Genomic DNA, 25861 nt, shown 5'->3' on the forward strand with positions numbered 1-25861 from the left:
AAAAGACACTTGCTCCTTGGAAGAAAAGCTGTGACAAATCTAGACAGCATATTAAAAAGCAGAGACATTATTTTGCCAACAAAAGTCCATCTAGTCAATGCTATGGTTGTTCTAGTAGTCATGTATGGATGTGAGAGTTGGACCATAAAGAAAGCTGAACACTGAAGAATTGATGCTTTTGAACTGGGGTGTTGGAGAAACTCTTGAGAGTTCCTTGGACTGCAAGGAGATCAAACCAGTCCATCTAAAGGAAATCAATTCTGAATATTTTTTGGAAGGACTGATGTTGAAGCTGAAGCTCCAATACTTGGGCCACCTGATATAAAGAACTGACTCAATGGAAAAGATCCTGTTGCTGGGAAAGATTGAAGGCAGGAGGAGAAAGGGACAACAGAGGATATGATGGTTGGATGACATTACCGACTGGATGGACATGAGTTTGAGCAAGCTCCAGGAGGTGGTGATGGACGGGGAAGCCTAGCCTCATGCAGTTATGGGTTTGCAAGGAGTCAGATACGACTGAGCAGCTGAACTGACTGAATGCTTATGTTTCAATGATACTGTCTCTGTTTGTCCCAACCTCTCCTTCTGGCACTGTGCCCCCAAACCTGTTCTCTGTTTGCATCTCCATTGCTGGCCTGCAAATAGAATCATTAGTACCATCTTTCCAGATTCCATACACATGCGTTAATATGCAATATTTGTCTTTCTGTTTCTGACTTACTTCACTCTGTATAATAGGCTCTAGATTCATCCACCTCATTAGGACTGACTCGACATCCGTGAAAGGTCCCCTACTGCCAAAATAAATTGCAGATCCCTTACAATGAAACACAGGATGCTTCACACCAGCTTTCAACCCTACATTTCATCCTGAACTCATAAGGAACTGCTTACAGTTTGTTGAACCAACTATGTACTTTCCCTCTCCTTGGAACATTTTCTGCCAAATTCTTGAAAATCTGTTAAAGTTGGGCTCAAGAGTCTCTTTTTTTACAAAGTCTCTCCTTTAAACAGAGTTTCCATTATAACTTCTTTATCTATCTGGTACATAAATCTGTTACAACCTTTAAAATCTGGAATTGTAATTTTTTCCTTTGCATGCCTTGTTTTCCAAACATGATTGTGAGCTCCTTGAAGGCAAACACATAATTTATTCATCCTTGCTGGCTTGGTTTTTAGGGTTGTGCTTGAAACAAGGAAATTATCCAATAAATATAGGTAACTGAAAGCAGATCTATTCATATTCTTGGCATTTACAATATTAAATGTAATTTAAATTTAAAAATTCACTCAGTGGATATCCTATTTCAGAGCCCTGAGAAAATTATTTAGTTTTCCTTACAAATTTCTCTTTAACAGAGCATTATATTAAAATAAAGCAAGTTTGTCTCTTTCTTGAGATAGAAGGACAGGGAAGAATAGAAAAGTCCTCGAAACATCTTTAAAGTAAGATTTGTCACAAGCTGAGACATAACAGGGTTGACTGACTATGAGTTAAACAGGAGGGAGTTAAAGAAGGATTAATTTTCCGCTTTATTGACATTTAGTTTTGTTGTAGAAGGGGAGAAAGGGCTTTCCTGGTGGCTCATCAGTAAAGAATCTGCCTGCCAATGCATAAGACGCAGGTTGGATTCCTGGATTGGGAAGATCTCCTGGAGAAGGAAATGATAATCCACTTCAGTATTCTTGCCTGGAAAATCCCATGGACAGAAGAGCCTAGCAGGCTACAGTTCATGGGGTCACAAAGAGTCAGACACTACTTTGTGACTAAAACAACAACAAAATGGGAGAACATCAATAGGGATGGACTTAGGGAAGTTTTAAGAAAATCCTCTGGGGCTGACTCAGCCTCTTCTCTTCTATAAAATGCTTGAGGAACCAAGAGAAAGTCAATGAAACAAGGATACTAGCATTTGCCTTAGAAGCCTCTACAAATGAGTAGCCTTTTAAAAGAGAAAAATTTAGAACTAGTTACAGATGTAGAGAACAAACTTGTGGTTCCCAAGGGGGTGGGAGTGATAAATTGAGAGATTGGGATGAACATATATACACTAACACATGTAAAATAGATAACTAATGAAGACCTACTGTATAGCACAGGAAACTCTACTCGACAATCTAAGGACCTATATTAGAAAAGAATCTTAAAAAGAGTGAATATATGCAAACTAATTCACTTTGCTGTACACCTGAAACTAACACAGTATAGTAAATCAACTACACTCCAATAAAAATTATTTTTGAAAAGGAAACTTTTATTGGAAGTCTGCCATTTCTCTTCGTTCTGGCTTTCTACCCAATCAAGCCATGCATTTGCGTGTCTGTGAATGAAGAGCTTGACAAATAATGTTACTGTTCTTAGTTTATTTTTTTAAGTTTTAAATATTTTACAGCAATGACAAAAAAATAGGACTGTTTGGAATTTAGTGATTGCTGTTAGTCACTCACCACAGCTTATAATAAGATGAAAAAGATAATGGGAAGCAGAGATCATACAGGGCTCTGTCGTCTGTATGTGAAATGATGCTGAGTGACAGAGCAACCCCCATTACTGGCGCCTGACTTGTTTTAGATGTTTTAGAACACAAGAAGAAGGAATTGTCAGGGATCAAGTTCTATGTTGGATGGAACATATTAGATTACGACTGATAAGCCACCATCACTAAACAGTTCAGGTAAACCAGCAAGTATTAACAATAAGCACTTTATGTGATAAGTGTTTAACCAGTGAGGTATTGGGAACCACAGAAAGGTATTTAATGCTGTGATTATAAGAAAATCTTATTCGTTGTTCAGTTGAATCTGAATTCACAATGATGGCAAACATCTGTAGGCAGACAATTAGATTCAGATATCTATTCCTTATGTTTTTATACTAGGCTAAATATGGAAACCATATTTTTCTGAAATTTATCCAGAAATTTTCCCAGTATCATTACCTTAAAACTTCCATTATTCTCTCCCTCTTTTCCCAATTTTAAAATTCTTTCACTTGCAGGAATTCTATCTGAAGTATCCCCCTGGCATATTCTTTTACTCTTTTCAATATGAGGGAGATTTGCAGATGAGGATAAAAAGCAAAAAGAAGAAGCAAAAGCCAGGGTGGGGTTGGGGTGGATTTGAGGAAGCCTAGGATTTGGAGAAGGCAATGGCACCCCACTCCAGTACTCTTGCCTGGAAAATCCCATGGATGGAGGAGCCTGGTAGGCTGCAGTCCATGGGGTCGCTAAGAGTCGGACACGACTGAGTGACTTCACTTTCACTTTTCACTTTCATGCATTGGAGAAGGAAATGGCAACCCATTCCAATGTTCTTGCCTGGAGAATCCCAGGGACGGGGGAGCCTGATGGGCTGCCGTCTCCGGGGTCACACAGAGTCGGACACGACTGTAGCAACTTAGCAGCAGCAGCAGAATTTGATAAGGATGAGCCCAGATAAGGCAGGACTGATTAGTAGTGGTTTGATTGAGAAAAGTCTGGAATGTTCAGCTGGAGATCTGGATTTTGTGCCTCTGGAAATAGGAAGCAGAAGAGTCTGAGCTGGGGAGTGACCCAAATGGAGCATGTGTTATGTTATACCAACTCAGTATTTAGGATTAATAGACTAGGAAAGACTCTGGAGACTTAAGAGCAGTTAATGATAAAAATAAAAGTAAATTAGCACATGTAAGATATTATGAGAACTTGATTTGGGGCAGTGGAAGTGAATCAGAGGGATGAGAGAAACAAAAGATCACAGACTAGAAAGATCCAACTTTCTGACTCAATTTCATATAAAGCAGCTTATTCATCGCTATAAAACCCTAGGTGTCTGTTTGTGCTATTCCTACAAACTTACAACATCCCCTCATTGATAAGATACAGGAAGAGGAAGCAACCAAAAAGGATCATTTTTGCCATAATACCTGAGCAGCCATCAGATAAGGATGATAAAATTTTCTTAAGAAAACCAACGCTCAAAACATCCTTCTTTCCAAGGAACCCTCCCATTCCCATGGGCAGGAAGAATGGAGCAGGCCATTCATCAACTAACATTTTGTGTGCCTTTTGCCACAAAATCTGAATAAAATAATCTTTGGATTTATCCAGTTAGGTGGCCATTAGGACGTTTTTTTTAAGAATATCCTGCCAGAGGCTGAAAGTAGACACATGTCTGTATGATGGGGGTAGAAGCCGCAGAAGTAGCCTGTGTGTAGGGCCACAGAGTTTTGGAAAGCCTCCATATGTGAAATAGGGGAAACCAGACATTTAAAAAAGTTAGAAAGGAAGCAAACTAGTGCAGGAATCTCATAACAATCTTTTGTGATTAAGAAAAGTATTACCTTGGATCATATTTACTTGGTATAAACTTTACTGCAAAGACCATTACATAGTGCACAGAGTAGAAACAAAGTTTAAAAGAGTTATAAAGCTCTTTTGGTTCAATTTCTCATTTAGGTAGAAATGCTGTGCACAAGATTCCTAATGCAGGCTTCAATCATCTCACTGAGCAATGAACTGTCTGCTTCCAGGGCAAATGCATTCGATTTGCTTTTGTTCAGTGGCTAAGTCGTGTCTGATTCTTTACGACCTCAAAGACGTCAGCAAGGCGGGCTCCTCTGTCCTTTGCTATCACTCAGAGTTTGCTCAAATTCATGTTCATTGAGTCAGTGATGCCATCTAACCATCTTATATTCTACCATCCCCTTCTCCTTTTGCCTTCAATCTTTCCCAATTTTGAACCAGTCAGGTTCAAACTGGTTCTGTGTCTGGTTCTGTTACTTCTTGACTCACATACAGTTTTTTCAGGAGACAGTTGAGGTGGTCTGGTATTCCCATTTCTTTAAATATTTTCCAATTTGTTGTGATCCACACAGTCAAAGGCTTTAGCATAGTCAATGAAGCAGAAGTAGGTGTTTTCTTGGAATTCGCTTATGTTCTCTATGATCCAATGAGTGTTGGCAATTTGATCTCTCATTCCTCTGCCTTTCTAAATCCAGCTTGTACCTCTGGAAGTTCTCGGTTCACATACTGCTGAAGCCTAGCTTGAAATTTTGAGCATAACCTTGCTAGCATGCGAAATGAGCACAATTGTATGGTAGTTTGGCATACAATTCTTTGGCATTGCATTTGTTTGGATTGGAATGAAAAATGACTTTTTCCAGTATCCTAATTCTGATGGTACTTTATATCGCATCCCTTGGACTTCCACTTATTTACAGTTCTGTTCCTTGGAGAAAACTTTGTCTATTCTATCTTCCTGATAATACTCAAGTGAGAATTTTGTCTTAACCTCAGAGGGAAACCAATGGAGGTTGTAAAGAGAAGTGTAGGATGACATATTAAGATTTGCACACTCAAACACCTAATATTGTTCTATTTGGTTTCCCATTTGGAAAACTCAGCAGTGGCTACAGGACTGGAAAAGGTCAGTCTTCATTCCAATCCCAAAGAAAGGCAATGCCAAAGAATGCTCAAACTACCACAAAACTGCACTCATCTCACACGCTGGTAAAGTCATGCTCAAATTTCTCCAAGCCAGGCTTCAGCAATATGTGAACCGTGAACTTCCAGATGTTCAAGCAGGTTTGAGAAAAGGCAGAGGAACCAGAGGTCAAATTGCCAACATCCGCTGGATCATGGAGAAAGCAAGAGAGTTTCAGAAAAACATCTATTTCTGCTTCACTGATTATGCCAAAGCCTTTGACTGTGTGGATCACAATAAACTGTGGAACATTCTGAAAGAGATGGGAATCCCAGACCATCTGACCTGCCTCTTGAGAAACCTGTATGCAGGTCAGGAAGCAACAGTCAGAACTGGACATGGAACAACAGACTGGTTCCAAATAGGAAAAGGAGTATGTCAAGGTTGTATATTGTCACCCTGCTTATTTAACTTCTATGCAGAGTACATCATGAAGAACACTAGGCTGGAAGAAGCACAAGCTGGAATCAAAATTGCCAGGAGAAATATCAATAACCTCAGATATGCAGATGACACCACCCTTATGGAAGAAAGTGAAGAGGAACTCAAAAGCCTCTTGATGAAAGTGAAAGAGGAAAGTGAAAATGTTGGCTTGAAGCTCAACATTCAGAAAACGAAGATCATGGCATCTGGTCCCATCACTTCATGGGAAATAGATGGGGAAACAGTGGAAACAGCGTCAGACTTTATTTTTTGGGGCTCCAAAATCACTGCGGGTGCTGATTGCAGCCATGAAATTAAAAGACGCTTACTCCTTGGAAGGAAAGTTATGACCAACCTTGATAGTGTATTTAAAAGCAGAGACATTACTTTGCCAACCAAGGTCCGTCTAGTCAAGGCTATGGTTTTTCCAGTGGTCATGTATGAATGTGAAAGTTGGACTGTGAAGAATGCTGATTGCCGAAGAATTGATGCTTTTGAACTGTGGTGCTGGAGAAGACTCTTGAGAGTCCCTTGGACTGCAAGGAGATCCAGCCAGTCCATTCTAAAGGAGATCAATCCTGGGTGTTCATTGGAAGGACTGATGCTAAAGCTGAAACTCCAATACTTTGGCCATGTCACGCGACAAGTTGACTCACTGGAAAAGACTCTGATGCTGGGAAGGATTGGGGGCGGGAGGAGAAGGGGATGACAGAGCATGAGATGGCTGGATGGCATCACCAACTCGATGGACATAAGTTTGAGTGAACTCCGGGAGTTGGTGATGGACAGGGAGACCTGGCATGCTGTGATTCATGGGGTCACAAAGAGTTGGACACAACTGAGATACTGAACTGAACTGAACTGAACTGATTATATGTACTGCTTTTTTCTCCTTTTGTTTGAACTGATCATATAATTATTATTAAAATTTCTTCTCAGTTAGCTTACCAGTTATATATGATTTATCATATTTTACCCTAGGCATGCTTGATTTTGGTTTGGTTCGGTTCCGTTCAGTTCAGTCACTCAGTCATGTCCAACTCTGTGCGACCCCATGAATCACAGCATGCCAGGCCTCCCTGTCCATCACCAACTCCCGGAGTTCACCCAGACTCATATGCGTCGAGTCGGTGATGCCATCCAGCCATCTCATCCTCTTTTGTCCCCTTCTCCTCCTGCCCCCACTCCCTCCCAGCATAAGGGTCTTTTCCAATGAGTCAACTTGTCGCGTGACGTGGCCATAGTATTGGAGTTTCAGCTTTAGCATCAGTCCTTCCAATGAATACCCAGGACTGATCACCTTTACGATAGACTGGTTGGATCTCCTTGCAGTCCAGGGACTCTCAAGAGTCTTCTCCAAAACCACAGGTCAAAAGCAATTCTTGTCAATTCTTCGGCAATCAGCTTTCTTCACATTCCAACTCTCACATCCATACATGACCACTGGAAAAACCATAGCCTTGACTAGACGGACGTTGGTTGGCAAAGTAATATCTCTGCTTTTTAATATGCCATCTAGGTTGGTCATAACTTTCCTTCCAAGGAGCAAGCGTCTTTTAATTTCATGGCTGCAATCAGCATCTGCAGTGATTTTGGAGCCCAGAAAAAAAAAGTCTGACACTGTTTCCACTGTTTCCCCATCTATTTGCCATAAAGTGATAGGACCAGATGCCATGATCGTAGTTTTCTGAATGTTGAGCTTTAAGCCAACTTTTCCACTCCTCTCTTTCACTTTCATCAAGAGACTCTTTAGTTCCTCTTCACTTTCTGCCATAAGGGTGGTGTCATCTGCATATCCGAGGTTATTGATATTTCTCCCGGCAATCTTGATTCCAGCTTGTGCTTCCTCCAGCCCAGCGTTTCTCATGATGTACTCTATGTATAAGTTAAATAAGCAGGGTTTATTGATATCTAATATTAATTAATGGTTTCAGCAAATTTTAGAAAATATAAATACCTTAACTCTATGTACTCCTTCCTGGAGAAGGAAACGGTAACCCATTCCAGTATTCTTGCCTGGAGAATCCCATGGACGGAGAAGCCTGGTAGGCTACAGTCCATGGGGTCGCAAAGAGTCGGACACGACTGAGCGACGGAACAGAACGGATGTACTCCTTAACATTTGTGCTTTCATACATTTTCATTACAATTTTAATGATAATTTCACTGATTTAATTTAAATATTAGACCAAACTTGATTACTATACTAACCAACTTATTTCTGCTATTGTTTTGATGTGGAAGAATTTTTTTTGCTAGCTCATTGAGAATTTTTGTGTTTATGTTTAATTACAGAAAAAGTGTTATCAGTCTATGCTTTTTAAGATAATATCTTTGGCAGGTTTTGGTGAAAATTAATAAAGAAAAACCTCAGGGACTTCCTTGGTCGTCCAGTGGATGACTCCATGCTTCCAATGCAGGAATGCAGGGGGCAAGGGTTCAATCCCTGGTTGGGGAACTAAGATGCTATGCGGTATGACCAATAAATAAATCAAACAACAATAACAAAACCTCCTATTAAAAAAATTAAATTAAAAAATAAAGAAAAACCTCACTAAGATAGAGTCAGGAAGCCAGAAGGGGGAACTCTCAGGCAGTACCACCTGATGTCAATTACAGGAAGAATTGTTAATCACACATCCCAACAGAAGAATCACCAACAGGAAAGAACTGTCAATCACAGGCCCCAACAGGGAAAGTTGTGTGTCTCATATAGGAAACTGACAACCCCAGCAACTCAGTCAGTGAGAAGCCGTCATCATCCTAAACACTCACTTTTCTCCAAAAGACTTTTGTTCAAAACAATGCCTTTCAACTTGCCCTTTTCCAACTTTCCTTTTCATTGTATTGGACTTGCCAACAGCTTTTGCATAGCTTGTTTTTCCCAAATTGCTATTTCTCTGATATTCTTGAATAAACCCATTTTTCCTGATAAAATAATCAGCTGTTTCATTTTTAAGATCAATATTTTGAAATCAAGGTTATAAGTTAGAACTGACCTCTGGAAGAGTCAGTGTAATGTTGGAATTGCTTCCTCCTTAAATATTTGAGAAAATTAACCAGTGAAACCATCTGGGTAAAGACTTTTTTTATGGGAAGTATTTAATTATAGATTAAATAAATTGGCTAGTTTGCAATCTCTTTAGTAATTATCTGACTAATCCAATTTTCTTTCTTTTCTTGTGTCCACTTTAACAAGTTGTATATTTCTAAGTGTTTTCCCATTTAATGTAAATATTCCAATTTACTATTGTAATTTGTTAATAATATCCTTGTACTATCTTTTCATTTTCTAAAGAACCTGTTTTTATATTCCTAAAGTTGTTATTCGAGAATTTTCTTTTTATTTTTAATAGTGTGAAGTGTTTTACCCCTGTTTCACCTAATTTAAACTTTATCTACAGGGTGCTATTGAGTGAAAGAGTAACAACTATAGCTCACAGTCTCTTGATAAGTTTCAGTTCATTAGTAATAGTTCTGGCAGGAAAGAAATGGCATTCTCTCACACTGGGCGATTTGAAGTGAGTTTAGTAAAACAATTATTTATAAAGTTATCTGTGGTGTTCAGGGAAACCACAAGGGGTGGGAACTGCAGTAGATTGTTACCACGCTTGGACCTGGAGGAGAAAAGGAGAGAACTGTCACCAGGACTGATGCGTTGTGTGGAGCTGGGGGGTGGTGGGGTGGTGGGGAAGGACTCTCTGACAGATGCTGATACCAATAGCTTAGGAATGAAGCCAAGGAAAAGTAGCCTAACCTCACTTTCTTTGGTCTTCCAACCTGTTTTGAGAGCCTCCTGTTGACTGGACCAAATCAGGTGCTGACAGGCAAAGGGGTAGTTAGTTTTTATATATATCAGCAACTTAGGATGGCAAACACAAGATATTCAACACATTTTGGATAGCCATTCTGTTACACTTCTCAGCAATTGGGACACTCACAGACTCCAAGTGAAAGATGACAAATCCTTTGGTAGGAAAACTGATCTTTCTTTACTTTCAATAAAAATTGAAGGAGGAAATAACTGAGTTGTCACTTAATAGATTCCAAAAACAACACGTTTTTGAGGACAGATTATTGCATGCTTTTGGAATAACATTCAGAGAGAATTCAAAGAAGACAACAAAACTCCTTTTATTCCCAGCTATTTATTTACAAAGTTTCTTAAATCTTGAAGTTATAATAGGAATAGATTTGATACTGATACTTATTTTATCTACAAGTACTGTTTATATCTATTCTTGAATACATGAATAATTTTGGGGAAAATCTCAGTTTTCATATACATTTCTAATATATTGTATTTTTTGAAAGTGGACTTGGATTTTTAATATTTTTAAAAGATTATATATATTAATAATGATGCATTGTGCTTTTAAGAATCATTATTACTTATAAAAATTTACTATACTTGTTATTAATAATTTTAATGTTACCAAATCCAAAGGAAATTTTTTACCATCTAGAGCCTTATATGCTTTTTAATTTGTGTGTGTGTATTTACACTTGTTGCAAAGAGTGATGATCATATCATAATTCCCAGGAAAGCATTCTTTAGGATAAAATGCTATAGAAGATATGAGTATGAGCTAAACAATAAAAAAATAAAAATTCTGACGTTTCCGAAATATTTATTCTTGAATTTTAGAGCAGATGATATGTATAAAGTGGTCATGGTGCTTATTTATCCCATTGGATATTTTTAAAGGCCAATATTTAAAATATGCAAAAGTATATACTTTGTAGTGATTTAAACTTGTATATTTATTCACTTAAGAGAATTGGTTTATTATAAAAAGATAGGAACAGCCAGATGGAACAATGCACAGGACAAGGAAAGAGAAAAAGGTGCACAGCTGTTGTGACCTCTCTAGCCTTCTCTCTTCACATCTCCATGTGTTCACCAACCTGGAAGCCATACATCATATATTTTAACTTAAAACTGAGAGCAGTAAGGCAGAGATGGCTAGCTCTTTACCAAAGATTTATACCCCCTTTCCAGGGAGTAGTGTTTTGCTGGAAAGTGGGTTCTCTGGCCGGGGTTACACTTCTCAGCACTGCACCCCCATCTCTTGCATCTGGAGGGGGTGTCTGAGTGAGTCTTCAAATGGTTTGTGGGTTGGAGTAGATAAGAAGCAGGTGCATCTGACTACTCTATGAGTAGACTCTGAGGCTCCCAAAGATAGTGCAGGTGGGGGATGGGAGGAAGCTGAATCCTTGACTCAGTCCCTTGGAAGGCTGCCCACTCCACACCTGTATTAAATCTTTCTGTCTGAGAGGAACTCTATCTTACCAAGCCCCTGCAGTTTTGGTATTTATCCCTTATAGCTCTGAACACTACCTTAGTTAATTCACTCGGCACCAGAAGTAGAGCTGCCAAACACAACAACAAAAATAATCAAACACACCTAAAACATGTGTCATTGACTTAGCAGGCAGATGGTGCTGCTGCTCAGTTGTGCTCAGCTGTATCCAACTCTTCGTGACCCCATGGACTGTAGCCTGCCAGGCTCCTCTGTCCCAGGGATTGAACCCATGTCTCCTGCATTGGCAAGTGGATTTGTTACCACTGTACTACCTGGGAAGCCCGTAGTAGGTGGATACTTAGACTACAAAACTGGAAAACCCTGTTAAGCAAAGATAAAGCATCTGACAAGTATTTTGTCTTCCCTGACTCCTCAGGCCAATTTCTAGATGAAGAGGTTGGAAGATGGGATGCTAGTGATATCTTTTGGTGCTTTCTGGTTACACTTAGCAAGGAACAGAACTAGGAGGTAAGTTCAGGCTGGTTTAGGCTAGTTTGTGGTAAAAACAAAAATAAAAGGAGAAGAGAGAATCCGGAAATTTGGAGCCTTTTGGGTTGAAAACTCAACTAGTTTTAGACTCCGAAAAGGAAAAGGTCCGATTCAGAAATATTTTCTGCATTAAAGATTCATTAATGCAGAGTTCTGCCACAAAATATAAGTGTTGAGTTCCCTCTAAGCTGGCTTACCTCAATGTGCTGCACTTACATTGAAAGAGAAGCAATGGGGAGAAAAAAAAAATTTATCAGGCTGGAGAATTATGATTATTAATTCTGAATATTCAAGATATTTGGGCATTTTTTATGCAGCTGAAATCATCTGGAAGCAAATAATCAGAAGCCTACACATTTTTCAAATTGCTCAGCTAAAGAAATCACAAGCCAGACTTTTTCAACCTTTAACTGTTTAAGACTGAAAAAAACCTCTCAGGTTTTAAAACCTGCATTGACAGGTTAGCATGTGTGAAAACTATACCACTTCCTAGAAGATCTGGTACCAAAAAAAGAAAAACCAAGAAGTCAAAAAACAAATTAACAGTATAATTAACAGTATAACAAACAGTATCCTGTATTATTTTACTGGTATTCAGTAAGCATGTTTCCATGAGGTGGAATAAGTGAATAAATATACATGTTTAAATCACTGCAAAATATGTACATTTGCATATTTTAAATATTGGCATTAAAAAATATCCAATGGGATAAATAAGCACCATTACCACTGTACCAGGATAATACAGTAAAAAGAACTCCCCTTAGGGCAAAGCCAGAGTCCACCTCACCCTCCCCCCTTTCCAACACAATGGTAAAATCATTTAATTATGAATTGGCTTGTGGTTTGGGGGTAAGGGGAGGATGGGGGGAATGGATAGTTAGAGAGTTTGAGATGGTCATGTACACACTGCTATATTTAAAATGGATAATCAACAAGGACCTACTGTACAGCACATGGAACTCTACTCAATGTTATGTGGCAGCCTGGATGGGAGGGGAGTTTGGGGAAGAATGGATACATGCATATGTATGGCTGAGTCCCTTCGATCCCATCACATTGTTAATCAGCTCAACCCAAATATAAAAATAAAACATTTTTTAAAAAAAATCATTATTCTCAAATTGAAGACTGCAGTAAAGTCAAGAAAGTTCCCCACTTTGGGGCAGAGATTTCAAAGTGCCTGCTTGCAGACTTTACCGTGGCTATTGTCCAGTGATCCCATTCTTCCCTTTTCTAAATGAGAGATTTGACTGTAGATTTTCTCTGTTCATGACTATAGTGTGCACAGGCCAGATAAATTGTCCCAGGATCATGAGAAGCCACAGAATCTTAACAGAGAGGTCAGTGCGGCTACTGGAGATCTGGATTCGAGTTGGGTACAGAAACTGCATAGAATTTTAGGATGTTTCTCTGGAGTGGGAATGAATGTATTCAATGTGAGGAACAAGGGATTTACAGACATAGCAGCTGTGGCAAAGACAAAAGATGTATTTGTCTCTTAAAATTCATGCTCCCTTTCTATGGTGTAGAGTTGTTTCTGGGAGACATGGGTGTGTCTGCATTTCCCAGCATCTTTTGCTTTCAGTTCAGTTCAGTCGCTCAGTCGTGTCCGACTCTCCGCGACCCCATGAATCACAGCACGCCAGTCCTCCCTGTCCATCACCAACTCCTGGAGTTCACTCAAACTCATGTCCACAGAGTCGGTGATGCCATCCAGCCATCTCATCCTCTGTCGTCCCCTTCTCCTCCCGCCCCCAATCCCTCCCAGCATCAGAGTCTTCCAGTGAGTCAGCTCGTCGCATGAGGTGGCCAAAGTATTGCAGTTCCAGCTTTAGCATCAGTCCTTCCAATGAACACCCAGGATTGATCTCCTTTAGAATGGACTGGTTGGATCTCCTTGCAGTCCAAGGGACTCTCAAGAGTCTTCTCCAACACCACAGTTCAAAAGCAAGCTCTCATCAATGGGCTATGAGTAAAAATAATGACTGTTATTTCCGGGCTGAAATGTTTAAGCAGCAGGTAAACCTTCTTCATTTTTTCTTCTCCAGTCCACTGGCTGGATTTGAATGACTCCAGAGTCCTACACGGTGGGGCTTCAAGGCAGAAGCAGTCTAAACTACCTCATGGAAACATGCTTACTGAATATCAGCATTGGACTCTTGTGTGACCAAAGGAAAACAATTCTATTATGTTAAATCATGCGTTTCAAGGTTTATCTGAATCCTCTGCTACTCATACTAGATAATTACAATGGACACATAGTTCTAAAAATTATTTTGTGGCTATAGGAGCAAATATATGTCTCTCTCTGTATATTTCACACACATATGAATTTAAGGGCAAAGAAATAAAAATTTACTTAAATTTATACATTTAGATTTTAGAAAATGGTGACTGACTAGCATGCAATTGGAGAAGGAAATGGCAACCCACTCCAGTGTTCTTGCCTGGAGAATCCCAGGGACGGGGGAGCCTGTTGGGCTTCCGTCTATGGGGTCACACAGAGTCGGATACGACTGAAGTGACTTAGCAGCAGCAGCAGCATGCAATTACTTCAGGGCAACCTAAATCTAGGAATTTACCAGTTTATCCTTTTAATGAGGTTAAACACAAAAAATGTGATAGGATTTAATAAGGCAAGCAATGTGTTTTAATACCATTGTATCCTTGGGGGCTTCCCTGGTGGCTCAGATGGTAAAGAATCCATTTGCAATGCAGGAGACCTGGGGTCAGTCCCTGGGTTGGGAAGATCCCCTGGAGGAGGGCATAGCAACCCACTCCAATATTCTTTCCTGGAGAATCCCCACAGACAAAGGAGCCTTGCAGGCTGCAGTCCATAGGGTCACAAAGAGTCTGACATGACTGAGAAATTAAGCACAGCATAGCACATCCTTCACAGCATCTCTACGGTGGTGGAGAGACAGTATTTTTTGAGTATAAGATAAAGAAGACAAATGCTTTTATGGATTAGTGATAGGAATTAGTAGTAAATCCATACATCATGTAAGATGACTGCAGGGTCACTAGCTATTGTGGAGCTAGACCCCAGAACATCACATCATTATAGTATTATGGAGTTAGTGATATCTTTGGGCTTCCCTGGTGGCTCAGATGATAAAGAATCTGCCTGAAATGCAGGAGACCCAGATTCTGTCCAGAAGATCACCTGGAGGAGGGCATGGCAACCCGCTCCGGTATTCTTGCTGGAGAATTCCACGCCCAGAGGAGCCGGTGGGCTACAGTACATGGGGTCGCAAAGAGTCAGACACTACTGAGTGACTAACACTTTCACTTTCACTTTATTCGTGGATCTTAAAAATAACTTTCGGTTGGTGCTAAGTGACAAGCTCAAGTCTATAGCAGGGACAATATCAGGGAAAATATCAAATGTATGTCATGCCTATCATTTGCCTATTTATTCTCAAATCCATTCCTTTCTACTACACAGCTCAGTTGTGTAACACCAGGGGCTAACCCTGCAAACTACATGCAAGAAAAAGCTATTCACAAATGATACTTAATTTGCAAAATGACTTAAATTTTTATTAAATATGTACACTGTCAGACCTCTTCTGTGTGCTAAATTTATACACAGGGCAAAATCAGAAATTATCACATAATCACTTCTATTTTAAATGTTACTACAAGTATATAAAATTATGTTCATATGGAACAACTAAGTGTGTGAGACATTTCAGTGTCATTATCCAATCTCTTAATCTCTTTTCAGTACCCATACATGATTAGCTTTGCTACCTTGGGAGCCCTCCTTAATAAGAAAAATTTGTTCAAAAAAATTATTTACATTAGGGTTTTCACTGAAAAATTCCATTTAAGATTTCACCACTCCCTTCTCTGCAAATTTAATATTTATTTTTCTTAACCAGTATATACAGCATCATATAACATTCTGATTTAAAGTTGTTTATAGAAGAAGCATTTTAATGTAAAAATAATTTTAAAAAATAGAACACATTCTTTTCAGTTCTACTCAGTATTTGGGTTTAAATGTCTGCATAGTTTATTGATTTAAAAACAATAATTCAAAGCACAATATATAGTGAAGGCCACCAGTACAAAGACTTCTCTATAAATTAAAAGCTTAAGCGATAGCTTTGAGCATTACAGTGGAAGACAGAGTAAGATAAACGACATTCCTCACACCTACATCACTGACTGGTCTGTTACCGCCACAAGTTATGAACACGCTTGTGCCTAATTATACAACTTAACTTTTCTTAGATTTTCACTGATGTTCACTTCTTGGTGTTTTTCAAATATGTGGACATCTAGACAATAATTCCTCATATTCAATCCACTCCTTAAAAGTGAAGGTAATAGATCTCTATGGCAGAATTAAAACAGAGCCATATCTGACAATTCACCAATATCTCTAAGAAATCCATACTAATCTCACATGGAAGGATTTTGCTCCCACCTGGGAGCTTAGGAGCTAGCAGGCAGAATGAGGTACTTTTCAATATTTCTACAAGGAAATGGTTGATTTGGAAATCTTGCATGTCATTATTATTAGCATTAATTATTGCTTGCAAATAGCATTACCCGAAGCAGGTGCATTTAATGATCCTGTCTTAAAATACCTGACAGGGAAAATGGCAAAATACCACACCTATTTTTACCTCTTGTTATTATGGCTTTGAAAACACAAAAACATCTTCAGTTGAAGCTGTCACAAAATTGGTTTCTTCTCTACATCTATACATAGAACACTGAGTAACTCATGAAGATTAGGAAAAAAAAAAGTTTTACTGAAAAGCAGGCATTTTTGAAATTGGCACAAATGAAGGAATCTGAAAAAAATTACATTTGTATTTCTGTCTTAACAAGTGTGTCTTAAATACAACATTTTAGGAGTACTAACTATGCTTTTTTGCTATAGCTATTAAAAGTTTCATTCCTGAGATTTTTGGAGTCAAAATTTTTAAAGCAAGCACAGAGGAAAAGATGTTTTCACCAGATGGAACGGTGAACTGTAGATCAACACCTCAGCCAGTTATTTTTTGTCATTTTTCCATACATTAGATTTTTCATTTGGGATATATTCATACAGTAATTTACTCCTTACCTACTGGGCCCTAAATATGCCATGTTCTCCAAGAGCTGAAATAGTCAGCTGAAAGATGGTGCATAAGTAAAAGTTACTGTTACTAAATACTTGCCATTGTAGGTAGCTTCCATCTTTTAAAGCGTGAACATAGAGACAAAATGAGCTTTTTACATCTGCTTTTGAGTTAAATAACAATTCAAGTATCTATTTTAAAATGAAGTTTTGAAGAAATTAACATTTATGAATCACAAATTTAAATATATCTTCTGAAAGGCAGAATATTCCTGGAATATCCCTTGTTTAGACTATAAAGTCAAAACCTAGCTTTGGTCCATGTCATATTTTTGATAGTTCCTCATTTTTTAAAGTCTATATACTTAACTAATCATTTAGAGAAAATGAACATTACATGCGTGAAAGCAAGGCTTAACACAGTAACATTTCACTTAAAAAGCTATATTCAATAGAAGATGGAGTATGTCATTTGTGCTTATTTTCAGTTAAAGCTGACATATAAGGTGTTCACTGCACTTTCGTGTGAAATGGGGTTGTGTCATAATCTTGAAAATGAATTCCCTTAGAAGTTGTGATCTTCATAATAGCACCATTCAAAGCATCGTCCTCGATGAGTGTTATTAATCCACTGGCAATCATTGAAGGACTAAATATAAAAGAAAAATCAATATTTTAAAATTAAAGAATAAGGCATAATTGTCACATCACTTTGAGTTATTTTTGAAGTATCTATTACCTTTAACAAATAATAGGGAAATGTATGTCATGCAGCACTACTACCTGAGTTTTTAATTCAATGAGATATTCACTGAATTATAAATTTACTGTAGATGTCCACATCTAACCTTCTGTTATTTTGATAGGAAGGATTCATAAATTTATCCTTATTACTTACACTGAGTAAATGACTATTTCCCCACCTTTAGCCTATCAGCAGAATTTAAAACTATCAGAAATGTTCTTAGAGTAGAAATTTTAAGAATTGTCAGTTTAGTTACTTAGTCATATCTGACTCTTTGCCATCCCAAGAACTGCAAAATGCCAGGATTCCCTGTCCACCACCAACTCCCAGAGCCTACTCAAACTCATGTCCATCGAGTCGGTGATGCCATCCAACCGTCTCATCTCTGTCATCTCCTTCTCCTCCCACCTTCAATCTTTCCCAGCATCAGGGTCTTTTCAAATGAGTCAGTTCTTCCCATCAAGTGGCCGAAGTATTGGAGTTTCAGCTTCAGCATCAGTCCTTCCAATGAATATTCAGGACTGATTTCTTTTAGGATGGACTGGTTGGACCTCCTTGCAGTCCAAGGGACTCTCAAGAGTCTTCTCCAACACCACAGTTCAAAAGCATCAATTCTTTGGCACTCAGCTTTCTTTATAGTTCAAGTCTCACATCCATATACGACTACTGGAAAAACCATAACTTTGACTAGACAGACCTTTGTTGGCAAAGTATTGTCTCTGCTTTTTAATATGCTGTCTAGGTTGGTCAGAGTTCTTTTTCCAAGGAGCAACTGTCTTCTAATTTCATGGCTGAAGTCACCCTGTGCAGTGATTCTGGAGCCCAAGAAAATAAAGTCTCTCACTGTTTCTGTTGTTTCTCCATCTATTTGCCATGAAGTGATCAGACTGGATGCCATGATCTTCGTTTTCTGAATGTTGAGCTTTAAGCCAACTTTTTCACTCTCCTCTTTCACTTTCATCAAGAGGCTTTTTAGTTCTTCTTCACTTTCTGCCCTAAGGTTAGTGTCTTCGCATATCTGAGGTTATTGATGTTTCTACCAGTAATCTTCATCCAGCTTGTGCTTCATCCAGCCCGGCATTTCGCATGATGTACTCTGCATATAAGTTAAATAAGCAGGGTGACAATATGCAGCCTTGACGTACTCCTTTTCCTATTTGGAACCAGTCTGTTGTTCCACGTCCAGTTCTAACTGTTGTTTCTTGACCTGCGTACGGACTTCTCAGGAGACAGAATTGTAGAAGGAGAAAGAATTGTAGCCAACATTTATTGAATGTCTATTATTTATCTACTGCTGTTTTAAGTACCTTCCATTTATCAACTTGTTTGTAGACTTTCCAAAGTCCTGTAAGCTTGTTTTACTATCACTCCCATTCTACATGTGAGAAAATTGAGGTACCCAGAGGTTGATGGATAAGTTTGTGGTCAGTAGTGGAGTCAGGATTTGACACCAATGACTCCATCCTATGAAATGTCAACTGCTCTAACTCAGACATGGTTAGGAAAGTGGTTGAAGTTAGGGGGCCACATGAAATGTCACGAAGGGTGTATTTAAATTTTGCTTGGAATTTAGGCAGATAAGGTATCACTTCTTCCAAAGACAATTAAACATCACCTTTTTAAAAAGTACTTCCTTATGGCTGAAGGTATTAATAATGCATTCTTTACATCTAAAAACAAAATTCACAATATATAAATAGTCTATTCAGAAACACAGAAAAAAGTTTTTTTGCAGAGATTTTGCCAAACCAAAACTTTGAAGCTCGCATGAGTTTCTCAGATGTAAAAGCTAATCTTTTCCCCTTTGATTGCTTATGTCTAGATAGCCCTTTGCTTTGTCATATTAAAGGAAGATAGGTATAGCTTTACTTACTCCAAAACTCCATAGTATTTCATCATGTCCTTGATAGGACCCATGTACTCTATATATTTCCCCATGTTTTCTTCTTTTTCAATGGATTTGAGGATGGGTGTATCAACAAAGCCTGGGCAAATTGCATTAAGTCTCACACCACTGTTCATGAGATTAGCAGCCATCTGTAAATTGGAAGGAGAAGGTTGCAGGTTTCAGGAGTTTTGTAAATGTATCACGTAGGATAAACTGATAATTAAAGCTAGTTAAAAGACTCTGATGTGAAAACCACCAAACAACTATCCTTCTAGTTCTATAAAGATGGCTATGGTAAGGCTGACTGATGGCAGAAAGTAAAGGAATACATAACTAAAGTGGTAAACTAATTCCCAAAAGCCTCACTTGATTACTTTCTAAAAAATTCAGTATTGGGCAATTCTGAAAATACTTGATTATCTATACCTACTGAACTTTGCAGGAAGCTGAAGGTAAGAAGCTAAGGCTTAGGTGGAAAGATGTATATGTATGACTGAGCCCCTTCACTGTCGACCTGAAATTACCACAATGTTGCTAATCAGCTACACCCCACCACACACACAAAAAAAGTTTAAAATAAAAAAAGAAGCTAAGGCTTTAGAATTGATATCCCAAGTTTTCTTTGAAACGGGTTGTATTAAAGTATTCTTACTTACTTAAAAATACTTTTAATGAAAAATCTTAGGACTTTGATTATTCTAAAGACATTTAGTAATTGGCACTATCTGGAAGACAATTTTAAGTATTTTCAGACTAACATCTTTTGGCTTAATTTTCAACCTATAGATTTTATTTGAACTATTTGTAAAACAAAATGTAAGCCAATTGTTTGTAGATCCCTTTTTCTTCCTTGCTAAAATTTACTCATAAGACCTCATATCAATACTCATAGTACTTTCAAGGTTATCTGTGGACAAACACAGAGTAATAAGAAATTTGAGTTGCCTGATGTGCACTAAGGTCAAATAAAATGATGCTCTGCTTTCTTGTTGCAGCTCCTCTACCATAAACAAGTGTCCTTTTCAGGGTACTTGCCCAGGTTTTTCTCATCTTTGTGCTTTTTGTTGGTGATTTTACTATTTGAAATGCCCTCAAGGCATAGTGCTGAAGTGCTGTCTAGTATTTCTAAGTGCAAGAAGGCTGCAATGTGCCTTATGGGAGAAAATACATACATTAGAGAAACTTCTTTCAGGCGTGAGGTATAAATGCTATTGGCCATGCTATTAATATATTAAAAAGCAGAGACATTACTTTGCCAACAAAGGTCCGTCTAGTCAAGGCTAGGGTTTTTCCCGTGGTCATGTATGGATGTGAGAGTTGGACTGTGAAGAAGGCTGATCGCCGAAGAATTGATGCTTTTGAACTGTGGTGCTGGAGAAGACTCTTGAGAGTCCCTTGTACCACAAGGAGATCCAACCAGTCCATTATAAGGGAGATCGATCCTGGGTGTTCACTGGAAGGACTGATGCTAAAGCTGAAACTCCAATACTTTGGCCACCTCATGCAAAGAGTTGACTCACTGGAAAAGACTCTGATGCTGGGAAAGGTTGGGGCGGGAGGAGAAGGGGACGACCGAGAATGAGATGGCTGGATGGCATCACCGACTCTGTGGACATGAGTTTGAGTGAACTCTGGGAGTTGGTGATGGACAGGGAGGACTGGCGTGCTGTGATTCATGGGGTCGCAGAGAGTCGGACACGACTGAGCGACTGAACTGAACTGAACATATTACACACAGTACATATTAAATAAGGTGTTTTTAAATAGAAATATACTTAAAACTATGCTATGTGTGGATTGGTTGAACAGGACATTGTGACCAGAGGCTTGCAGGAACTTAACCCCAAATTTCCCTTAGAAGCAATAGTTCAGTATCCTCTAATTCAATGTTTGCAAGTGATTTTACAGAACATAACTAACGAATAATGAGCATCAACTGTACAAGTTCCAGTCTTATAACTGTAAATGCAACATTTCTGGTCTTTGCTTTGATTTACTTTGCTTCCCTGGTGACTCAGCAGTAAATGATCCACCTGCAATGCAGGAGCTACAGGAGACATGGGTTTGATCCCTGTGTTGGGAGGATCCCCTGTAGGAGGGCATGGCAACCCAATCCAGTACTCTTGTCTGGAGAATCCCATGGACAGAGGAGCCTGGCAGGCTATGGTCCATGGGTCGCAAAGAGTCTGACACCAGTGAAGCAACTTAGCATGCACGCATGAATGCACTTCGCTTTGTAATAGTGTTATGTGTTCATTAAAAGTTGATTTAAAGATTAAGACTTTGCAAGTTAAATTAAAATTTCCAGTCATTTTCAATTAAGAGTGTGACAGCTGCTCATCTTCCTTTTTGACTGAACATTTACCATTCACTGTCTGCTTTCTCTATGCCTATCATTTCTTGCTATTAATAATTTCCTTGTCATCGGGCCCCTCTCTCTGTCTCAACTAGACTAACCACTGCAGAGGTCTCCCAACTGCTCTTTCATCTTCTACTTTTGTCCTCTCTCATGCATTTTCTTTGTTTTGTTTTTTGGCAGCACCACACTGCTTGAGGGATCTTAGTTCCCTGACCAGTGATTGAACCCTCGCCCCTGGCAGTGAGTGCAAAGTCATAATCACTGGATCACCAGGGAATTCCCATATGTTCTCTAAATAGTAGCAAGAATGGTCCTCTTCACATGGAAATATAATCTTGTCACTCCAGTGCAGAAAAGACCCAGTGACGGCTATACCTAGAATAAAGCCCAAGTTCATGACCTTGACCCGTAAGTCGCCTTTGGTCTGGTTCTTACTTATTCCTCTGATCAATCATCATTCTACTTTACCCTTGTTCATCAGGCTCCACCTAAGCTGTACTCTTTTTTCAGTTATTATAAAAAAGTACATCATACTATCAATGCATGTGGTCAGTTATGGCTAAAATATTTTTCTAAGCTCTGCACACATTTACTCTAGATCTCTATGGAGACAGAATCCTTGACAATGCTACCAGGTAAAAGCTAGCCTCACCCCTTCCTCCATCCTCCAGGCTCTGACTCATTTTTACCATACCTTCAGGATAAGTAATTCCTTGAGCATTTAAGGAAGTCTATAGTTAATGATTTTTTAATTTGGAGTCAATTTCAAAAATAAAGCCTATCTTTTTGTTTTTTTAATCCTTAAGGATTTTTTTTCAGTAACCTGTGTTTAGAATCTACTTCATGTTAAAACAATCTACTCTATAGTTGATCCTCTATGTTACCTGGAAACTAGTTTTAATAATAAATAAGGATGAGATGGTTAGCTAGCATCATCAACTCAATGGACATTAGTTTGAGCACACTCTGGGAAATAGTGAAAGGCCAAGGAAGTCTGGCATGCTGCAGTCCATGGGATCATAGAAAGTCAGACACAGCTTAGTGACTGAACAGCAACTCTGAAGCATAATTTATTTTTCTATCTTTAATCTAAATGTATTAAAAATTTTAAAGCAAATTTTGGTTATTTTTTTTTTCATAAAAATGTAAACATACAATGCACTCTACCTGCACTGTTTACTTCTTCTTTTTTTTTTTTTTTTGATCATACCATGCAGCATGTGTGATCCTAGTTCCTTGACCAAAGATTGAACACATGCCCCCTGCATTGGAAGCGAGGAATCTCAACAACTGGACCACCAGGGAAGTCCCTAAGTGTACTGAATTTTAACTCTGTTCCCCTCTACTTTACAGAGCTCATCTGTCACATTTGCACGGAAAGAGAGAGATACTGTGATTGGGTTCTCACCGCTGCCGAGCGTGTGAATCCAACTATGCCATGTTTTGAAGCACAATAAACAGGCTGCTGTGCAACAGGCATGAGCCCTGAAACAGACAAATAAAAACCAAAAACAATTTTATTTTTAAAAAGCAGACAAACCCCAACAATCGCTATGAAAATAAATAATCTGTGCCTGTTCCATTTTAAGATTAATCTTAGAAAATACTCTAAGGTCATCACTGGACAACTCTGTAAAACTCAGTAGCCCTAGCATCATGTATTTCTAGCATGACCTCTGTTCTATTGTTCTGAATTTACAGTTGGTAAGTTACAGCCTAGGGATACAGGCAAGGGTGATATAAAAGTTTATCTGCCTCCTTGACAAAGTCAAGAAAAGTTGACCTTATCTAAAATACCAAAAGAATCATCTTGAAATCCAGTAAGTTACTATCTAATTTTCAGTTTTTAAGCCTGGATTTTAAAAAGTGTATATTCTACGTTTTTTAAGGCTGAAGGAATTTAAATAGCTTAAGCAGGATTTGGAGGGTTTTATTTGTCTTCAATTTAAGTTGGTCAGAATTTCTCTGCCCTGAACTGCCCTGAAAGATGCCTCTAAGTGTTGAATAAAATTAAAAGTTAACTTCTTTTGATTCTGATCTGTAGCAGATGCCTAGATCTTCTCATTCCATGACTTAGGAAAAGAAAACCAGAAACAAAAATGTTTGATCCTATTTTATTTCCTTTCATAATTACATACTCAACAACAGAATTCAAGCAATTTTACAATTGGCTTAATTTTCCATAGACATGCAATAGTAACTGTTCAAATATATGATTAAATTCACAGTCAAGGAAAAGGTAGTATTGTAGCATATATAGTATTTATCTCACCTACCTCCCAGCCCAACAGCACCTCCCACCCAAAGAAACGAAACAAGAAAAACAAACTTTACTGTAGATATTTGTACTATCAAGCTCATTTTTTTTGAAAAATTTTTCTCTTTTATGGGAGTATAGCCAATTAACAATGTTGTGATAGTTTCAGGAGAACAGTGAAGGGTCTCAGCCATACATATACATGTATCCATTCTTCCCCAAACTCCCCTGGATGGGAGGCGTTTTGGGGGGAGACAGTAGGTCCTTGTTGGTTATCCATTTCAAATATAGCAGTATGTACCTGTCCATCACAAACTCCCTAACTATCCCTTCTCCCATCCTTCCCCCGAGCAACCTGAAGTTCATGCTCTATGTCTGTGAGTCTGTTTCTGTTTTGTAAGTAAGTTCACTTTTATTTCTCCTAATTGTCAATTCTCTACCTCAATCAACAGTGAAACTTTTAATCACAGTCGTTTTTCCATTTTGGCTTTTAACTTCCTGAGTTAGCGCGCTCTATCATTTTTAAAATTTGTGCGTTCTCCAAATCAGGAAGCAGCAATCTCTGATTACTATAATGTTATTACTATCAAATATCATGCTAATACTACTAAATGATTCTGCTGAGATGTGCTCACCTCCACCCAGCTAACTAGTCCCAGAACACTACGGATCATGAGCCGGTTATGCCAAAGTTCAGCGAACCTTAACCACTTCCTGGGTGCTTGCCAGGTCTCAATTTATGAAGTATGTTTGCTCAAGAGCAGTTTAAATCTCTGGGATGGTAGATCACACAGAGTACATCCACCCAGTGATCTCAAAGCATGGAACATGTGGTTCTCCTTTTCGTTTTGTTTTTGTTCAGTAACATGTGCAAGTTAATTAAGGTCTTCAGTGTCAGTCAACAAGAAAGAATTAATGATTATTTCACAGATGTATTAGGTGTACAGGTGTATTAAGAGATCAAGATAAAGCAAATAAACAGGTACGGTCAGACACTGCTGCTTCTTGTTCTTGTAAGTTAGTTACTGTTCTACCGTCTCCCTCAATGTTTATGAGGCCAAGGCAGTGGTTGAAGGTGGTGTTCACAGACAGCAGGAAATGCAGAGTGAACCTGAATCACTAGTTGACAGCCACAAAACCCAGAAGGACACTGTTCACAGACGTTGTCAAAGATCAAGGTGGAATGAATTTCTGTTACATATGTGGGAGCACTGAACCCAAACTGGTTCAAAGTGTCACAGCAGTGAAGGAGATCTAATGTTGTTGTGTTGCTTCTAAGAAGCAAGCTGCAAAATGCGCTTTCCTTTAAAGGTATATTGGAGATGCAATCAGAATTTGTCTGCATCTTTACAGTGGCACTTGGTCTTGTAACTCTCCTAGCATTCCAGTGTTATTTTCACTGTGATCCTGCAAAATGTTTCCTCTTGCTCTGCTTTCACTTTCTGGTATTAGATCAAAGGCTGCTTAAATCCTTTTCAGACATTCAAAAACCAAACATCCTTTTAAGATATTTTTACAGCTTGGTGGTATAACTGGCAAAAAATAAACTGCACGTATTTAAAGTGTGTGGTTTGATAAATTTTGACATACGTCGACACCCATGAAACCATGACCACAATCAAGATATGAACACAAACATCCCCCAAAAGTTTCCTTGTGCGTGCTCTGTCATCCCTTCCTTCTGCCTTTCCCTCCCCTCTAAGCAACCACTGATCTGTTCTGTGTCACTATAGATTGGTTTGCCTCTTTTAGAAGTTAATATAAATATAAGCACAGAACATAAACTTTTCTATCTGGATTCTTTCAGGATAATTCTTATGGGATTCATCCCATGTTGTAATGTCT

General features: G+C 38.6%; 1 protein-coding gene across 1 annotated transcript in view; it reads right to left on the reverse strand.

The window, feature by feature from the left end:
- Positions 1 to 14951: 14951 nt before the first annotated feature.
- HPGD (15-hydroxyprostaglandin dehydrogenase) overlaps positions 14952 to 25861 on the reverse strand; it is a 34983-nt gene continuing 24073 nt past the window's right edge. The window contains exons 5-7 of the mRNA XM_055428033.2: positions 23168 to 23244; positions 19386 to 19549; positions 14952 to 17416 (exon numbers count right to left, since the gene is read on the reverse strand). Coding sequence (XP_055284008.1) covers positions 17278 to 17416; positions 19386 to 19549; positions 23168 to 23244 — 380 coding nt within the window. The 3' untranslated portion in view covers positions 14952 to 17277. The remainder of the gene's footprint in view (positions 17417 to 19385; positions 19550 to 23167; positions 23245 to 25861) is intronic.

Source organism: Moschus berezovskii, chromosome 7, assembly GCF_049115385.1.
Source record: "Moschus berezovskii isolate FMDL1 chromosome 7, NW_MosBer_1.0, whole genome shotgun sequence".
NCBI lineage: Eukaryota > Metazoa > Chordata > Mammalia > Artiodactyla > Moschidae > Moschus > Moschus berezovskii.